The sequence below is a fragment of the Cucurbita maxima genome, unplaced genomic scaffold (assembly GCF_002738345.1).
Source record: "Cucurbita maxima cultivar Rimu unplaced genomic scaffold, Cmax_1.0 Cma_Scf00061, whole genome shotgun sequence".
Classification (NCBI taxonomy): domain Eukaryota; kingdom Viridiplantae; phylum Streptophyta; class Magnoliopsida; order Cucurbitales; family Cucurbitaceae; genus Cucurbita; species Cucurbita maxima.
The window spans coordinates 134,921-154,574 of record NW_019272077.1 but is presented as its reverse complement, the minus strand read 5'-3'; the positions used below and the strand labels follow the sequence as shown (position 1 = coordinate 154,574).

Here is a 19,654-nt window from a genome sequence, read left to right as displayed (position 1 = left end):
GACCGTTCATTAAGGCAAATATCTAGATATTTGCCTTACATTACGGGTTACCATATTTTCTCTTTTACTAAATGCAAATATATTGTATTCATTTATTATTCTTTCCTTTTATCGCTATTTCCTTATTATTTGTAATTTACCTTATTTCTGTATTCTGTAAATGATTATAAATAAGAGAACTCTCACCACCATTTGGGTGTGGTGGATTAATCAAACATTCACATGGTATCAGAGCGAGGTGGTGGAACCATAGTTCCATCGACATAGCCCAGCATGTCTTGACTCTCAAGAAGAGGGAGAAGTTGGCTTTTCCAAAGAAGATAATTGGAGGAAGAAAGTTTGATGGTGATCATATGGATTAGAGTATTGAAAGGAAGAAGATGATAACAAGATTCGGAAGCCATAGAGAAGAAAGGATCAGGGTTGTTAAACCGAAAGGGCTCTGATACCATGTATCAAGGTATTTCAAAGCGATGGTGGTACCGAATTTACTAGTACTTGTTTCAAAACTCATTTACGTAATTCTGGCATCCACCATCAACTCTCTTGTCCATATACACCTGCTCAAAATGGTCGTGTTGAGAGAAAACATCGTCATGTGACTGAGACTGGCTTGGCCCTTCTCTTTCACTCTCATCTTTCTCCTCGTTTTTGGGTTGACGCCTTCAGCACTGCAGCTTATATTATCAACCGGTTGCCTACTCCACTTCTTGGAGGTAAGTCACCCTTTGAACTCCTTTATGGCTACACTCCACATTATGACAATTTTCATCCCTTTGGTTGTCGTGTTTATCCTTATTTGCGTGATTATATGCCTAACAAGCTTTCTCCCCGCAGCATTCCTTGTATTTTTTTGGGTTATAGTCCTGTTCATAAAGGGTTCCGCTGTCTTGATCCCGCCACCACTAAGCTATATATCACCTGCCATGCTCAATTTGATGAAACTCACTTTTCTGCTATCCCTAGCTCCCAAGCCCAACCTCTTTCCACTATTCCTATTTCAAATTTCTTGGAACCACATCTTCATCATATTGATTCATCCCCCCCTACCACTTCATCACCGCACATTCCTCAATCCAGTTCATCCCCGTGTGATATTTGTTCTGACCTTGTAGATGAGTCTGTGCAGGTTGATACTTCTCTTGCAGGTTCCACTTTGTCACCCTCGACTTCTAATTCAACCTCTATTGAACCTCCTGTTGATTTCTCTTCTTTGGGCACTCATCCTATGATCACACGCGCCAAAGCTGGTATATTCAAGACTCGTCATCCAGCAAATCTTGGTATGTTGGGCTCATCTAGACTTCTCTCTGCTCTTCTTGCATCCACTGAGCCAAAAGGATTCAAATCTGCGGCTAAGAATCCTGCTTGGGTGGCTGCCATGGATGAAGAAATTCGAGCGTTACAACAAAATGATACTTGGACTTTGGTTCCTCGCCCTGCCAACACCAACATCGTGGGCTCTAAATGGGTGTTTCGTATTAAATATTTGCCCGATGGATCCGTCGAGCGTTTCAAGGCTCGTCTCGTTGCCAAAGGTTATACTCAGGTTCCTGGTCTTGACTACACTGACACTTTCAGTTCAGTTGTCAAAGCTACCACTGTCCGTGTTGTGCTTTCTATTGCAGTCACAAATAAATGGCCTCTTCGACAACTTGATGTCAAGAATGCTTTTCTCAATGGAACGCTTATTGAACGTGTTCATATGGAACAACCTCCTGGGTATGTTGATCCTCGATTTCCAAAGCATGTTTGTCTATTAAAGAAAGCTCTCTATGGCTTAAAGCAAGCTCCTCGTGCTTGGTTTCAGCGTTTTAGCTCATTTCTTCTCACACTTGGGTTTTCTTGTAGTCGCGCTGACACGTCCCTTTTTGTCTTTCATCAGCAATCTAACATTATCTATTTGCTTCTTTATGTTGATGACATTATTGTTACCGGCAACAACTCATCTCTTATTAACAGCTTTACTCGCAAGCTTCATTCTGAGTTTGCTACCAAAGATTTGGGTTCTCTCAGTTACTTTCTTGGTCTTGAAGCTTCACCCACTCCTGATGGTCTCTTTATCAGTCAGTTAAAATATGCTCGAGATATTCTTACTCGTGCTCAGTTGCTCGATAGCAAACCAGTTCACACTCCCATGGTTGTTTCTCAACACCTGACTGCTGATGGTTCTCCTTTCTCTGATCCTACTCTCTACAGATCTCTTGTTGGCGCCCTTCAGTACTTGACTATCACGCGTCCAGATATTGCCTATGCTGTCAATTCTGTCAGTCAATTCTTGCATGCCCCTACTGCAGATCACTTTCTTGCTGTCAAACGTATTCTTCGCTATGTCAAAGGAACACTCCACTTTGGTCTTATCTTTCGTCCATCCACTGTTCCTAGTACGCTAGTCGCTTATTCGGATGCTGACTGGGCTGGTTGTCCCGATACTCGTCGTTCTACATCCGGCTATTCTATTTATCTTGGTAACAATCTCATTTCTTGGAGTGCCAAAAAGCAACCTACTGTATCACGCTCCAGCTGTGAATCTGAGTATCGTGCTCTTGCCACAACTGCTGCTGAACTTCTTTGGGTTACGCATCTTTTGCATGACCTCAAGGTCCCTATTTCACAGCAGCCCTTACTCTTATGTGACAACAAAAGTGCTATTTTTTTGAGCTCTAATCCTGTTTCTCACAAGCGGGCCAAGCATGTTGAACTAGATTATCATTTCCTTCGAGAACTTGTTATCGCTGGCAAACTTCGTACACAATATGTACCCTCTCATCTCCAAGTTGCTGACATCTTCACAAAGAGTATTTCTCGACCTCTCTTTGAATTTTTCAGATCCAAGCTTCATGTTCGTTCAAATCCGACGCTCAGCTTGCGGGGGGGTGTTAAGGATAGTTGACCGTTCATTAAGGCAAATATCTAGATATTTGCCTTACATTACGGGTTACCATATTTTCTCTTTTACTAAATGCAAATATATTGTATTCATTTATTATTCTTTCCTTTTATCGCTATTTCCTTATTATTTGTAATTTACCTTATTTCTGTATTCTGTAAATGATTATAAATAAGAGAACTCTCACCACCATTTGGGTGTGGTGGATTAATCAAACATTCACACCTATTAACACCCATAATCAGGCAAACTTGGATCTCAAATCTTTGGAGAGTCTCATAATAACACCATGTTCTTAACAACTGCCAAATAGTGAGCAGGCAGTAGAAGACTCCACAGTCAAACTAGACAATAGACATGACCTCCGATACAAAGGCTGAAGTGGTGAAAGATCAACATAACAACTACTTAAGCATGCCATCATCCATCCATTTATCAACATTCATAACCTCCAGAGATAGAGCATCGCTTATATTAAGAATAGTAAAAGCACAACCAACAGCATCAACAATCAGTAATAATTTGGGGACGAACAGGAAACAGAGATACAGCAGCAATTAGATGGAGAAAAACAGGCAAGAAACGAGATATAGAAATGAACGAACGAATTCTGGAGGATTCTGTTGCAATATATTATTTATGGAATAGATCTTAGATATTATATCTTAATATTATTTTCTTTATGATTTCATTTAGAGTATATTTGATTTTATTTTTAATATTTAATTAGTTTATATTTTCTTTGTTGTTAGGTATTAGTTTCTGGCTTGTATCCTACTTAAAGGTTATGAATATTAATGAGAATAAATATCTTTCCAATTCTATTTCTATTTTTCATTCTTAACATGATATTAGAGCACCGATCTTGGTATTCCTAATACCCCCTGGACTTACTCAAAGTCCAAGGGAAGTATTAAACCTAAAGCCAAATCCTAACTCAATTAGTGAAGTCTTTATCATCGCCGATCATCCAATATCAAAAATACGTTATAAGCATCTTCAAATTTCTCACCAAGCTAAAAGGTGGTATATTCAAGATGTTCGTATTTTCTTTTACAACCTCTAAAGTGATCCAGAGCACCGATCTTGGTGTTATTATCCAACTTCAAAACTTTGGAGGTTTATTTAACACATTCTTATTATATTCATCACTCTGACTAACTAGAATATTCTTTTTGTTCCAATCAAATTAAATGGGACAAAGAGTATTCTTTGTGTTCCAATCAAATTAAATGGGACAAACAGTATTCTTTTTGTTCCAATCAAATTAAATGAGACAAATTACGAATTCTAGAGTAAATCATTTATGCATGAATCAAGAAGCAGCTCTTCAAGTTCTGAGATACATCAAAGGCGATCTATTTTTTGGTTTTGTATCTTTCATGGAAATTCAATAATTTCTTTAGCCTAAAAATGCAAACCAATTAATGTGGTCTATTTTTTAGTTTTGCATCTTTCTTGGAAATTCAATTAACAGCTACTCTGTTATAGCCATTTCTGTACATTCAATGTACTCTACGGATAGAGGAATACATAGAGTTGAACATAGTAAAATAAGAAATTGAAAGATTTCGTTGAAATTGTTCGTTTGGAAATTTCCCGAAAAGCTAATCATAGGTTCTTCTCTCCATCGGAACAATAGGGCCGTTATGCTCATTACTAAACTTGTTGAAGAGATGAAATATAACCAAGGTATATCTTTTTGATCAGAGGTTGAATCGATCATCAGAAGAAGAATTAGGCCAAAAATTAGGATACATTCTGGGAAAATAAAACTTCCATCGAAGAGAAGCAAATGAAAGGCTTTCATAAAAATTCTCGTAGAATCGAGAATGAAGTTTTCATTCTGTACATGCCAGATCATGAATTAGTAACTGCATCCAATCTCCAAAAAAATCCCAATTGTTTCGAACTTTCTCTTTTTGGAATGGAATATTTACGGAATCCCCATGAATAGGATCAAACCTTATTCCATGGTATTTACATGAGCTTCCTTCTTATTCTTAAGCAAGTCCCCGAGAGGGCTTGACTTAGTTGATCCATGATTTATGTTTCGTCTTTCGTTTCCTTTTCGTTTGTTTCGAGAAATATATCGATCAATTCCGATTCTTTCTTTTTCTATTGATTCTTTTCCGATCGAGATGTATGGATCCATGGGCCTATGTGTCTATATAGATCCTGTTCATGGATTAACGAAAATATGGAGCGACAGAAGTTTTGAGAATTCAAGAGAAGGTCAAATCAATATATATATATATATTTTGTTATTTTTTGGTTTTGCATCTTTCTTGAAAATTCAATAATTTCTTGAAAGTCTAGAAATGCAAACCAATGTGTCTAGATTATAAGCAAATATTTTCAGACAAAAGTGTTATTGACCACACTCTCAACAAAAGTGTTAATTGACCTATACTCTCTTCTCAAAGACAAATTGAGTGTTTTTGACCTACCCTTTCTATTTTCACTACAGGGAAGACAAAAATGTTATTGACCTACACTCTCTTCTCAAAAACAACTTGGGTGTTATTGACCTACACTCATAAAGACAACTTGGGTATTATTGACCTACCCTCAGTAAAGATAAGTTGGATGTGATTGACATACACTCCAACTTGAAGGGGAGTGTTAGATATATTATTTATGGAATATATCTTACATATTTTATTGTTTATATTTTACTTGTTGGTAGATATTAGTTGCTGGCTTGTATCCTATTTAAATTTAAAGGATATGAATATCAATGAGAATAAACACCTCCCCAATTCTATTTCTATTTATATTTCTCATTCTTAATAGATTCTTCTCCACTTTGATGCCCAATGTCACAATCGCGATTGGTGTTATATGGGAAGTAAACAAAAAGACAACAACAACGGCTTCCTGCATATAACTTATCGGGTAGGGAGAAGTTGACAACTAGTCGTATCCCCCTATAGTACATTTTGAGGCATTTCATGTCTACCAGGCATAGCCATGACATCGCCAAAATGTCATACTCTTAAAAAAAATAAGAAAGAAATAATAAAACATGAAAGCAGTAAAAGAAAGCAATAAAGTAGGACAAGACAAAGGTTTCGGCATGTCACGGGCATTCAACCATGGGCAACATGCCTTGGACAAGCATGACTGTGACATCCTCCCCCACTTAATTGGTTGACGTCCCTGTCAACCGTCTCATTTCTTCGAACTCTGTAATCTGCGGTGCGACTGTCTTTAGGTCGTCGGCACGTTCCCAGCTAATTTCTTCTTCTGGAAGTTCTTTCCACTTGACTAAAAATTCTTGTACGTTACGCTTAGGTTTGCCAATGCGACGAATTCGCTCGGCCAAGATCTCTTCTACTTCCTTCTTACTCAAGTCCTTCATCGTTACTGATGGTCATGTCACTTAGTTGCGCTGCTTGTCGTCGTCGTCTAGATGGTATGGTTTGAGGTTGCTTACATGGATGACAGGGTGAATTCTCATCCATGTAAGTAGTTGGAGACGGTATGAAGTCCTTCCTACTTTCTTGATGACCTCAATTGGTCCCTCATATTTTCGTACTAGTCGTTGGTCCCGACTCCCCCGGAATCTAAATTGTTCTAATCTCAGCTTGATCATTACTTGGTTACCCGCTTCAAACTCTAATGCTCTTCGTTTGTGGTCTGCTCACTTCTTCATTCTTCTGGAGGCTTTCTCTAAGTACGCTCGTGCTATTTCGGAGGTCTGCTTCCACTCTTTGATGAAGTTGTACGCTTGAGGGCTTCTCCCAACATAAGGGTGGTCAATGACATGGGGCATGAGTGGTTGTCTGCCACATACTATTTCAAAAGGGGTTTTCCCTGTTGACGAGCTTTGTTGGCAATTGAAGATAAACTAAGCAACATCGAGCATCTGAACCCAATTCTTCTGTCGCGCATCAATAAAATGACATAAGAACTCCTCAAGCATACTGTTGAACCTTTCTATTTGTCCGTCAGTTTGGGGGTGATAACTCGAAGAGACATTTAGGCTCGACTCCAATAGCTTGAACAATTCAGTCCAGAAGGTCCCTGTGAATCTTAGATTGCGATCGTTGACAATGTTGGTGGGAATGCTACAACTTGACTCGTGTAGGAAAATAATTGTGCGGTCACTTCAGCCGAGCATGACTTGCAGGTTGGGATAAATGTGGCATATTTAGAGAATCTGTCAATGATGACCAAGATCGACTCCATTTCTCCTACCTTGGAGAGGTGTGTGATGAAATCCAGAGAAACACTTTCTCACGATCGGGACGGAACCAGTAGAGGTTCTAGTAGTCCCACGATTTTGTTTTGTTCAACCTTGTTTTGTTGGCAGATAAGATAGGTCTTTGTGAATTGTATCACATCATCGCGGAGGTTCGACCAATAGTACCCCCTTGTTAGGAGGGCATAGGTTCTCTGCCACCCGTTGTGGCCCGCCCATGCCCATGGTGTGTCGTGGCACTCTTTTAGTAGGAGTCTCCTCAAGTTCTCTGAATGGGAGATGTAAAGACGTTTTCCTTTGGTGAAGAGTAAATTGTCTTCAACTCAAAACTGGTGAGTCTTCCTCTCTCTGGCTAGTTGCATGATGGCCTGAGCAGCCGGGTCTTTGGCTAGGTGTTCCTCGATACTTTTTCGTATCGTTCCGCTCAACTTACTTGCTTGTAGGTGAGCCAACATGCACAAGGCCACATGTTCGCTCTTTCGACTTGGTGCGTTTGTGAGTGTATAAATAATGTAAACCCTAGGTATGAATTAATGGAGCAAAACAGACATAAAAATAAAAATAAAAATAAAAAATGGCATAATCTAGTTTTCTTGCCATCTCTTCGATTGTCCTTTTAGTTCCGTTCTTCAATGGATGGTACATGTAGCTTCCCAAAACGACATCGTTTCCACCTTCTGCAAGAAAACTAGGAAACCCTTCTTTTTGCTTTAATGTGTTGAAATCTGGGGCACCACATACCAAAAAGGGCTAGCCACCTTCACCCTCAACCTCGCCCACGACAAGGCTGCTCAAAGCCGTGCCCTCGCCAAGTCCCTGGCGTCCAAGGCAGCTGATCCCAAGCTTAAGGAGCGCTATGCCACCTGTGCTGAACACTATGACGATGCCGCTGACGACATCGAGGATGGGAAGAACTACTTGGGGAAAGGTGACTACTATGGCGTCTGCAGCCATGACGGAGGCTGGCGACTGTCTGGACAGCTTCATGCGGCCGCCGAAGGACCCATCGGCGCTGTCAGACAATGGGAAGGCTGTGGAATATATTTGTAGTATCATCTTGATTATAGACAATCTTAACTTCTTTTTCTTCAACCTTTCTTCATTTTATACTACAAACCTCTATACTTGGAATGTCATGAATCAATAATATGTCTGTTGTGAATCCTATAAATTTAGACATCGACTCCTTCACATTTTAGACCTAAATCTAATATGAATCGATAACCTGACTAATCTAAGGTCACTCGATAACTCTTACCGCTCTCAAATTTTAAAGGTCACAAGTTCTAGTTCGTGAGTCAAAAGCTGCACATAATTTCCTCTTAATGAGTTATAGACTCCTCAACCCACATGAAAGAAACTAGTTTGAATCAAAATGAGTGTGGAGGGAGAATTGCCCAAATTGTTTAAAAGCTTACTAGATTTCATTTTCTTTTCTTCTCAAAAATTTTTATTATTCATAACTTTTTTTGGTTAGGTTGGTTTGTTTTATCTTTTTGGATTGAGTCGGTTGGTTTCAAGTTTATAGGCGCAAAAATTAGGTCATGAATCGACCCAATTTCATTAAAAAAAAAAAAGAAAAAAAAAAAAAGAAAAGGCTAGTGGAAGGCCAAAAGTTTTTTTTTAGAGTATTGTCATCTTGAACTCCAAGAAAAGGCTTAGGCACTAAGAACTTTACTTTACTTTGTTATTCTGGATTGTGCCTCGAGTTTGGAGTTTGACACTTCAATCCATCGCAACTCTTACCACATCACGGGTAGTTTTTATATCTTTAAAAAGGTTTGAAACCATCTAAGCCATCACTTTTCGGGAGTTTTCTAAACCTTCGACAAGCTCCTTCATGTAGGCAATAAAGTCCGTCGAGCTACCCTCACGCTCGATGCCACCCGTTTGAATAACTTTATTTGACCCATGGTCTCAACCATGTGCATCAATTCTTGGATGGGTATCTCATCTAGGTAGCCACCTAACAATCAATCTTATCAACTTTTATGATAATCTCACTCATACAAGATTTCACAAGTCAAAGATCGTCAAAGATTTCTCGTAAATAAAACGTCAGTTCTTCCATCTCAACCAACCATTAACGTGGAACATGCTAAGCGCACATGTTTGTTAAATTGAATTCTAGGAGAAAGCTTGACTCTCATACCAACCATCACAATCACATTCTTTTAGGACTCACAATGCGATCGTTGCGCCATTTACTCTTGTCCTCGAGTAAGTAAGACAACTAAAATTTAGGTTGTCATTGGTATAGATGAACTATGCAAAAGTCTCTACCCCACTCTTAAAAAATAAATTTTAAAAAATGAGGTCAGAGAAAGGTAAATAAAACATTTTAAAATCAATTTGAGAAAGTAATGTTATAAGCTTACAAGCAATAAGGAACAATAACAATATTCATAGCATATAATCTCGATTGGAAGGATTGACAACCATCGTATCTCCCTATAGTGCATTTTGAGACCAATCAACTTTGACAAGGATAGACATACACATAAATTAAAATGATAAAATAATAAATAACTTACATTGAAGTAAGGTAAAAGGGTTTAGAATGGACATGCAACACACCCGTGTCAACCATGACTATGACATCAAGCTCAAAATTAACCCATAATGCGGACAGATGTTGAACCCAACAGCCTCGCCCCATGTCCACGAAGTCTTTAGACAGTCAAATCTGAGTGCCCTCAACCAGACCGTAATCCACGAAGCAAACCGAGCAAATCGTAAATGCATGCTCAGAACTAAATGCGAGCAACCCATCCCTCTGTATGCTCCCAGACGCCTCCATCATATGAAATAAGCGTGCAGGTCAATGAAGAGTTATATGAAATAAGCCCCCATCCCTATGCATACGAAATAAGCCCCAGACGCCTCCATCATATGAAATAAGCCCCCATCTCTATGCATACCACGGGATGAAGAAATTTAGAAGGATATTATAACTAAAGCCGACTATATGTCTTATACGTTCTACCCTAAAAGTATGAAGATGTATGAGGGCTTAAAGGCTAGTTACTAGTGGCAAGGAATGAAGAGTTATTGAGTGTGTAGGTCAATGTTTGACCTTTATCAATAGGTAAATAAATCGAGATAACGCCCTTCAGGCTTGTGGCAACTGCTAATGTTTCTCAATGGAAGTGGGAAGACGTGATTATTGACTTTATCTTGGATTTGTCAAACACCAAGCAGAATTTCACAAATATTTGGGTCATTCAAAGATATGTGGACCAAGACAACTCACTTCATTCTTAGAAAAATCACATACCAAGTGGACAGGTGGACTCAGTTGTATGTTTAAGAGATAGTTCATCTACACGGTATTCCAATTTTCATCATGTGAGATCAGGAAACAAGGTTCACCTCGCACTTCTAGAAGGGTCTACATAAGATGTTGAGTATGTATTTGAGGTTAAGTACGACTTTTCATCCACATATGGATGGATAAATAGAGAAACTGAACTAGAATCTAGAGGACATGTTGAGGACATTATGTTATAGACTTTGTTGGTTGTTGGGATGAACACTTGTACTTAATGGAATTTTCTTATAATAATAGTTACATGTGACTATGTAGATGGCAGCCTTAGAGACTCTATACACGTGTAGATATCAAACTTCTATCTTCTAGGAAAGGTAGGTGAGCAACAACTTCTAGGGTCGGAGTTGGTTTAGATTATTAATGCAACAGTACAAAAAATCAGATAAAGAATACTGAAGGCACAAAGAGGGCAAAAGCACTACGAAGACACTCGTATGAAGGAACTTGAGTTTGTTACTAGTGATCATGTCTTTCTCAAAGTTGCACATATGATAGGGGTGTTGAAATTTGGGAAGAAAGGCAAGTTGCACACAAGATTTGTAGGTCCCTTTGAGATCCTAAAGAAAATAGGACTAGTGACATACAAATTGGCACTACCACCTACATTTGTCACCATACATAACGTGTTTCAACTTTAGAAGTATACCCTAGACTCTTCATATCTTATCGGACATGATTCACTTTTTTTTTAGAGAAGGATTTTTCATATGGGAGAAGTACATGAAGATACTAGTTAGAGATGGGATGGAACCATTCGGATGTTCACTTGAAAAGGCACGGGATAAAGAAAAGAAAGAAGAAAAAGAAAGAGAAGAAAAGAGGATAGAGTTTTGGAAAGAGAGTTAAAGAAAACAATATTCCACCGCTGGATTCGATGACTTAGAGTCAGTTTTTGCCAAGCTTTCTTCACGGAAATTGCTTAGAACGTTTTGATCTGTTGATCTGTTGATCTAAACTTTTGAATCACCCGAATGTGTTAAGAAACGAGGAAAAATCTAGTGTAAGAGTTACGAGTTTTTGGCAAATATTTTCTTTATAATCAAGTATTTAGATATTTAATCAGTTCTAGAAATTATTCATTAGGTATTAGGAGATCATTTTGAACAAATCTTGGGAAGGAACTTTACGGCGACGGAATTGTTAGAGCCGATGTTCCTTTTCGAAGAGCAGAATCGAAGTATAGTGTTGAACAGGTCGGTNTCTCATCATATTGCAGCAGGTACATTGGGCATATTAGCGGGCCTATTCCATCTTAGTGTTCGTCCGCCCCAACGTCTATACAAAGGATTACGTATGGGAAATATTGAAACCGTCCTTTCGAGTAGTATCGCTGCTGTCTTTTTTGCAGCTTTTGTTGTTGCTGGAACTATGTGGTATGGTTCAGCAACTACCCCGATTGAATTATTTGGTCCCACTCGTTATCAATGGGATCAGGGATACTTCCAGCAAGAAATATATCGAAGGGTTAGTGCCGGGCTAGCCGAAAATCAAAGTTTATCAGAAGCTTGGTCTAAAATTCCTGAAAAATTAGCTTTTTATGATTACATCGGGAATAATCCCGCAAAAGGTGGATTATTCAGAGCGGGTTCCATGGACAACGGGGATGGAATAGCTGTTGGGTGGTTAGGACACCCTGTTTTTAGAGATAAAGAAGGGCGCGAACTTTTTGTACGCCGTATGCCGACCTTTTTTGAAACATTTCCGGTTGTTTTGGTAGACGGCGACGGAATTGTTAGAGCCGATGTTCCTTTTCGAAGAGCAGAATCGAAGTATAGTGTTGAACAGGTCGGTGTAACTGTTGAGTTCTATGGTGGTGAACTCAATGGAGTCAGTTATAGTGATCCTGCTACTGTGAAAAAATATGCTAGACGTGATGCTTTCAGCAGTTATCCGCTCCGCACTTGGCTACCCAGCGTTTACCGTGGGCACGATAGTAACAAGGTATTTAAAAATTTGAGTTCCATTCAAGGTCAAAGATGGGTAACTTTTAAGAAATTACCCCAAATTTGAATGAAATTAACTTGGTTGGTAGTTCTAAGCGCACTTGGGGTGGATTAAAAATTGAAAGAAATTAAGAAAAATTGCAAAATTTGGGTGCCCGTGTTTGGGGTGGATTAAATCTAAGCGCACTCATGGAGGTGGTAGGACATGCGCCGACCCTACGTTCATTGAAGGAAAATCAATGAGGCAACATTTTGCGAGACTCGATGGTGTGCTCTTGGCGGACACATGCCATACCAATAAAAAAATAATAATAATACTAATGTCTTACATTCGCCTCGACTCAAAGCCAAGAATACTCGTGTCATGAGTGGGATGCGTGTCAAGTAGTGAAATTTTTTTGAGAGTTTATGTTAACTTATGCTTAAATTAAGGGCCGCAACGACTGGCCGAGATATTTGCACGTGAGCCCGTTGCGAATGAAATTGCGCATAGAAGCCTTTCTAGCCACGCATGGGGCGCGTGAAGGTTCGTGGAAGGTGATCTTTTGACTATTTCACCCCATACTAAAACCAAAATGACGTGAATTATGACTATTTAGTGGAATTTTTAGAGATTTGGAGCACTGAAAATGACATGCCAGAAGAGTGAGTTGTCTTTCTACTTAACACATTGGCTACTATGTTAGCTTTACATGGATGATAAAGGATCTTGGTACCATAATCCTTTACGAACTCCAACTATCTCGTTTGTCCCATCTTCAACTCTTTCTGCGTAAATAAGATACTTGAGGCTCTTATGGTTAGTAAATACCTTTACCTTTTCACCGTACAAGTAATGTCACCATATTTTTAACGCGAACACCACAGTTGCTAACTTCAAATTGAGAGTTAGATAGTTACGCTCATATTTCTTAAGCTATTAGGAGGCAAGTACAATCACTTTGCCAACAACACCAACCTGCAACCCTAGCCCTTTCCTCGAGGCATTGTTGTACACCATGAGATTACTATACCATCCAATAGTGCGAGTACTAGCGCATACATAAAAAAAATTCTTCAAGCTCTTGAAAAAATCTACTCATGTGTCATTGTCCAAAGAAAGACTTACCCTTCTTAGTTAACTTTGTCAATGTTGCAAATATTTTGAAGAAGTCTAAAACAAACCTTATGCTATAATCTTGGTTCCCAAAACGATATCGTTTCCACCATCTGCAAGAAAACTAGAAACCCTTCTTTTTGCGTAAACATGTTAAATTTTGCTGGCACCACAGACCTGAAATAGCTGGCCAACTTCACCCTCAACCTCGCCCAGTCCCTGGCGTTGAAGGCAGCAGATCCCAAGCTTAAGGAGCGCTATGACGCCTTGTGCTAAACACTTCGACGATGTTGCCGAAGACATGGTGGATGGGAAGAACTCCTTGGAGTTTGGTGACTACAGTTTGGTCAACATTACAGCGGCTGCAGCCATGTCGGACGTCGACGACTGTTTGGACAGCTTCACGCAACCGTCGAAGGACCCATCGGCACTGTCTGGCAACGGGAAGGCTGTGGAAGATATTTGTAGTATCATCTTGGTTATAGCCGATCTTCTTCTTGGGCATGACTACTCTTTTCTTCAACTTTTCTTCATTTTATACCACAAACCTCTGTACTTGGAATGCCATGAATCAGTAATATGTCTGTTTTGAATCCTATAAATTTGGACATAGACTCCTTCACATTTTAAGCCTAAATCTAATATGAATCGATAACCTGACTAATCTAGGGTCACTAATAACTCTTACTGCTCTCCAATTTTAAAGGTCATAGGTTCAAGCTCGTGAGTCAAAAGCGACACATAATTTCCCTTTTAATGAGTTATAGGCCTCCTCTGCCCACGATGAAGCTAAAGAAACTAGTTTGAATTAAAATGAGTGTGGAGGGAGAATTGCCCAAGTTGTTCAAAAGCTCGGAGATTTCATTTTCTTTGCTTCTCAAATTTTCATTATTCATAACTCTTTTGGTTAGGTTGGTTTGTTTTATCTTTTTAGATTATGGGTGGTTTATAGGCACAAAAACTAGGTTATGAACGGACCAATTTCATTAAAAAAAAAAAAATAAAAGAAACCAGAGATTAAAGTACGACATTTTGGTCTAAGTTCATTTTGTAAATTATAATTAAAAAAAAAAAAAAAGAAAAAAGAAAAACTCGATGAGTTAACCCGGCGAGTTGGCAGCTGAATTCCAAAATGCCCTCCTTTGTTAGGATAGCTCACGTTATCCAAATCATGCAATCGGAGAGACCACCTTAAAGACCACATCTGCCACGTCACCATCCTTCACCAATCAAAACACTGCATTGGATTTCTCAGCTTCACCCACTCCGATAGCCAACCACAAACCTCAATCCGACGTGGCATGTCCACATCCACCAAACCAACCATATAGCGCCTACGTTCTCCCCACCTAATCTTCACCATTTACAACATTTTTGCATCCATTCATTCTTCCTTGCTCTCACCTTCTCAGTCTCTCCGGTCATGGCCTCCTTGGCAGCCTCCACCGCCGCCGCCTCGCTCGGTGTCTCTGAAATGCTGAGAAATCCCCTCAGCCTCTCCGGCGCCTCCGCCAGGTCAGCGTCCTCTGCTTCTAGCCCGGTGACCTCCAAGATCGTGGCGATTTTCGGGAAGAAGCCAGCCGCCGCTCCCAAGCCCAAGCCCTCCGCTGTCTCTCCCGTCAATGACGAGCTCGCCAAGTGGTATGGTAAGTCCAACCGTTAAGAACGAGAAACAGAGGTGGGATCAAAAGTGTTTCGATCTCTATCACTTTTCTTCTGTTCTTCCTCTTTCTATTGCACTAATATCAGGTTAAAAATGAGAAACAGTATGAAAATTGTTGCTCAATTGTGTTCTATTTATTTTCGTTCATTAATTTAATTTACAAAATTCAGTCTTATTTCTAGTCATAAAGCTTAGAAATAGTGATAATTCACACGCTTATACATATTTTCTTGAGCTGATCTTGAGTGTATTCATCGGCATTAATTAGGCCCCGACAGGAGGATTTTCCTCCCCGACGGGTTATTGGACCGATCCGAGATCCCCGAATACCTGAACGGAGAAGTCCCCGGAGAGTATGACTTAATTTCTTATCCTCTTTCTTATAATTTTCTTAAGCTTCGTTTGATAATCATTTAATTGGGTTGATTACAGCTACGGTTACGACCCCTTCGGACTCAGCAAGAAACCAGAGGACTTCAGCAAGTAAATAAAAATTCTGAATTAATTTAGAATTGAGTTGAAGTAGTAAAGAAGAGCTTAGTGGGTTTGTTTATTGGCAGATACCAAGCATTTGAGTTGATCCACGCACGATGGGCCATGCTTGGAGCTGCTGGGTTCATCATCCCTGAGGCCTTCAACAAATTCGGTGCCAACTGCGGCCCTGAGGCTGTCTGGTTCAAGGTCCACTTCTCTGCACTAATAATCTCTGTTTGGAAGTGCTTTTAAGCTAAAACTGCTCAATTCTGATCCAATATGGGATGTTGCAGACTGGAGCTCTGCTTCTTGATGGAAACACATTGAATTACTTTGGAAACAACATTCCGATCAACCTCATTGTCGCGGTCGTTGCAGAGGTTGTTCTTGTCGGTGGTGCAGAGTACTACAGAATCATCAATGGCTTGGTACGCTTTGAATGATGAAAAATTATGAAAAGGGTATGAAGTATTTGAGCTGAATGATGGTTTTGTGTAGAACTTTGAGGACAAGCTCCACCCGGGCGGTCCGTTCGACCCGTTGGGGCTGGCGGACGACCCGGACCAGGCGGCGATCTTGAAGGTGAAGGAGATCAAGAATGGAAGACTGGCAATGTTTGCAATGCTGGGGTTTTACTTCCAGGCCTACGTGACCGGAGAAGGGCCGGTGGAGAATTTGGCGAAGCATTTGAGCGATCCTTTTGCAAACAATTTGCTCACAGTCATTTCTGGGAATGCAGAGAGAGTTCCAACTCTTTGAACACTGCAAGTTTGAGTATTGAATGGAAGCGTTGAATGTGTTTGTAAATTTGTATTGAGACTATTTGTAGCCTCTGACCACTCACTCTCAGTGCATTTAAAAGAGCTATGAACAAGAGCTTGATATCAAAATTTCTGTCAAATTGTGTGTGTAAACTGTGGGGTGGGTTGGTGCATAATTTCTCTATTTTCTACGCAATTCAACCTTAATATATATATTTAAGTAGCCTATGTGCTTTCATGATTCTTAAATTAATCGTATAAAGTTAATGTTTAATGAAACCAATTGAATAATAACCAATGAAGTATAAGGATGAAATGATATTCTAACCATTTAAATTTAGTTGGGTCACTTTATTTAATTATTAATGAGGAGAGATATTAAGGAGATAGACTAGTGGTAACCTAAAAGCCCAAGTCCACCTCGAGTAAATATTGTTCTCTCTAAGTTTTTCCTATCGTGATTCTCCTTTCCAAAAACATGTTTGTTAAAGAGATGTTTCCACACCCTTATAAAGAAATGTTTTGTTCCCCGCTCCAACCGATGCGAGATCTCACAATCCACATCCTTTGAGGCCCGCATCCTTGCTAGCATTCGTTCCTTCCCAATCGATGTAGGATCTCAAAATTCACCCCCTCCTTTCAGGCCCAGCGTCCTCGCTGGCACACCGCCTGGTGCCACCTCATTCGGGGCTTAGTGTCTTCGTTGGCACACCGCTAGGCCTCGAAGGGGGTGGATCGTGAGATTACACATCGATTGGAGAAGAGAATGAACCATTCTTTATAAAGGTGTTGAAACCTCTCCCATGACAGACACGTTTAAAAAACCTTAAGGAAAAATCCGAAAGGAAAAGTTCAAAGAAGACAATATCTGTTAGAGGATGATTTTGAGCTGTTACAGGTGGAGCAAGGTTTGAAATTACGAAAAATGGCTATGAAAATTTCCAAAAATAGCCAATAGGTCAAGCAAGTTGAGAGCACAAGAACTTCTAGTCGAAAAGAGTAGAGGGGAGAATCAAGTATTACATCAAAGTCATCCATGCTTGCTGAGAGTTTCGAAAATAAAAATCAGGTAACCATAAATTAAAAATGCATCAACACCAAATATCTGTAGAGAAGTAAGATTGCCGAAGTCAAAAGAGATGGAATGACAAGAGTCTCACTTAGTAATCAATAAGAATATGAAAACTGTCGAAAGATATCTGCGTAATCTCATTAAACGATTAAATAAGGGAAGTAGTTGGGATAGTGAATTGAATGTTGAGGATAATAATCTATGAACTTAAGATAGTGTGTAGCAATAGGAATGTGTTTCGGCAGATTGATTGATGCTTTGATTACATACAGCATCTTTGTCCTCTCATAAAAATTTCATATTGCCTCATTATCATCAAATCGCATCTAATATCAATATAAATACAAGAAACTTACATCTTTTTAACTCAACTCAACGATGAATCTCCGGAAATGAAGTTGCTTCATGGAGTACCCACCCGATACAGTCCTTGAGCTTCCCCTTTTCTACTTCAGTGGCTTCATACCCTGTAAATCTCAAAATTCATTATTATATTTATGATACACTATTGAAAAATATGTCAAATAGAGATTTTGATGAATAAAACCCATTTGGGTTGGCCATTCATTGCCAAGAATCAGAATTCTGTGAAAGAGTAAACTGCTGCTGCATATTAATCAATTCCGGCCATTCACAAGCATCTTCATCTTTGAGATTTCTACCAAAGTGAAGGTTCCAAAGGCTTCTGTCCGGTTCTCAGGTCTCCTTTACAGTAACCAATTTTTGCTTAGCGAGTCTATAGAGGAGGAAACTTGCTGGCCAATCTTATATTCGATAACCAAAGGTTGTTCCCAAACAAAGTATGGGCCTTGTCGCCTACAAGGTGGCAAATACAACTAGCAACAAAATATTTCTGCCTTTTCAAGGCTTGCCATGGTCTTGTTGCAAAAATGGTCGAGGGACGGGGAGAGGCAGAGTGTCCCATATTTACACGATATAAGCTTCCTCCATAGGACATCTCTCTTGATAATATCTCTAAGTCCACTTTGCTCTCAAAGCTTTGTTCTTTTCATTCAAAGGGAAACGGCCCTACACGACATTGTTCAATGGGATGGAGAAGCTTATCCCATATAACAAGGTGAAAACTCAACCCATTTTGCCCACTTGTCAGAGAAATATCTTGTAGAGTCTCTCTACTATTTTGTACACTTTGCTTGGAATAATGAACAGAAAGAGAGAGAGAGATAATAAGTGGGAAGATTACTAATAGCACAATGAGTAATGTTTGGGAATCAACCTTTGGACTATTATCATGAACCGTCCCCTAATTATCAATTGGTATCATGAAAGTTCATCCATAAGCCACCCTAAATTCTGACTTCCTATGCTTCTTGAAAGACCAATATTCAAACTTGATATGAAAAGGATTTCAATTCATCAATTTTCCTTATGTCCCAAGAACCACCTAAACGTATGCCATCTTCCATTTGCAAAGAGCCTCGTCAGCCATGAACGGATTTATCACAAAAGTAGCCTAATTTTTTTTTTTTTTTTTTCAATTGCCTTTTTGAAATCATTTCAATCATCATGGGGATTTAAACGTGATATTACCATAAAAGAACTCCAATCAACACTAGCCACTCCCTTTTCTTTTGGAACCAAAAATTCATTTCCACAAATAGGTGAAGATCTTGTAGAAGCTAGTTACAGTTTAGAGACAGCTTTATTGTTTGCTTTCCATATGAGAACTTCATCGCAACACATGCATATCTATTGGTATTGGTAGGAGACTTGATTTTTTTAGCTGCTGTCTGATTCGAAATATTGATGCTAACTTCATAATACACAAGAAAGTCCTTAATCATCTCCTAGAAAATAAGTCATCCTTTCTTGATAAAACCCACTGGAACTTGCAAAAGCTTTCTTCCTCCAGAAGGAGGCCAGATAATGCACTCAAAGTTTCAACGACGGATTGTACCACTGCTGTCTCGGAATTGTTTTAAGAAATGCATCGACATCGGAAGTTGCAAAAGATCATCAAGTGAACTTTCAAACCAACAAAGATGGGATAAGGGTATAGACAGATTGCTCTTCATTCTTTGATAAAGAACTTATCATCTTTGAACCATAGGCTGTGAAGTACTTATTATTGACACAACAACTTCTCTCTTTCATGGCAGAAGTACTACTCAACACCAAACTTACAAACTGATCTTAATAATAGCTAAATCAGATGAAGAAACTTATCTTGAATAATGAAGGATTGGGGTGGGGGGG

General features: G+C 39.4%; 3 protein-coding genes across 3 annotated transcripts in view; 2 read left to right on the top strand and 1 right to left on the bottom strand.

The window, feature by feature from the left end:
• Nucleotides 1-11,577: 11,577 nt before the first annotated feature.
• LOC111471957 (photosystem II CP47 reaction center protein-like) lies at nt 11,578-13,147 on the top strand. The gene is made up of 3 exons (XM_023117640.1): nt 11,578-12,369; nt 12,804-12,908; nt 13,058-13,147. Exons 1-3 carry the CDS (start codon nt 11,578-11,580, stop codon nt 13,145-13,147), a joined length of 987 nt encoding a protein of 328 aa, XP_022973408.1.
• Nucleotides 13,148-14,807: 1,660 nt separating this feature from the next.
• Nucleotides 14,808-16,591, top strand: LOC111471983 (chlorophyll a-b binding protein CP26, chloroplastic). Its single transcript, XM_023117670.1, has 6 exons — nt 14,808-15,113; nt 15,399-15,483; nt 15,563-15,613; nt 15,691-15,811; nt 15,898-16,032; nt 16,103-16,591. The coding sequence occupies exons 1-6, from the start codon at nt 14,891-14,893 to the stop codon at nt 16,361-16,363; spliced, it is 876 nt and encodes a 291-aa protein (XP_022973438.1). The 5' UTR covers nt 14,808-14,890; the 3' UTR covers nt 16,364-16,591.
• Nucleotides 16,592-17,615: 1,024 nt separating this feature from the next.
• Nucleotides 17,616-19,654, bottom strand: part of LOC111471993 (peptide chain release factor 2) — a 6,199-nt gene continuing 4,160 nt past the window's right edge. Inside the window, exon 6 of the mRNA XM_023117683.1 lies at nt 17,616-17,904. Within this exon, the coding sequence (XP_022973451.1) occupies nt 17,884-17,904 (21 nt within the window). The 3' untranslated portion in view covers nt 17,616-17,883. The remainder of the gene's footprint in view (nt 17,905-19,654) is intronic.

What these genes read in the sequence shown, in the direction of transcription:
- LOC111471983 (XM_023117670.1), top strand. Translation starts at nt 14,891, where the DNA reads ATGGCCTCCTTGGCAGCCTCCACCGCCGCCGCCTCGCTCGGTGTCTCT. An exon ending in CGAGCTCGCCAAGTGGTATG is followed by an intron (nt 15,114 to 15,398) that starts GTAAGTCCAACC and finishes GGCATTAATTAG; the next exon opens with GCCCCGACAGGAGGATTTTC. An exon ending in AAACCAGAGGACTTCAGCAA is followed by an intron (nt 15,614 to 15,690) that starts GTAAATAAAAAT and finishes GTTTATTGGCAG; the next exon opens with ATACCAAGCATTTGAGTTGA.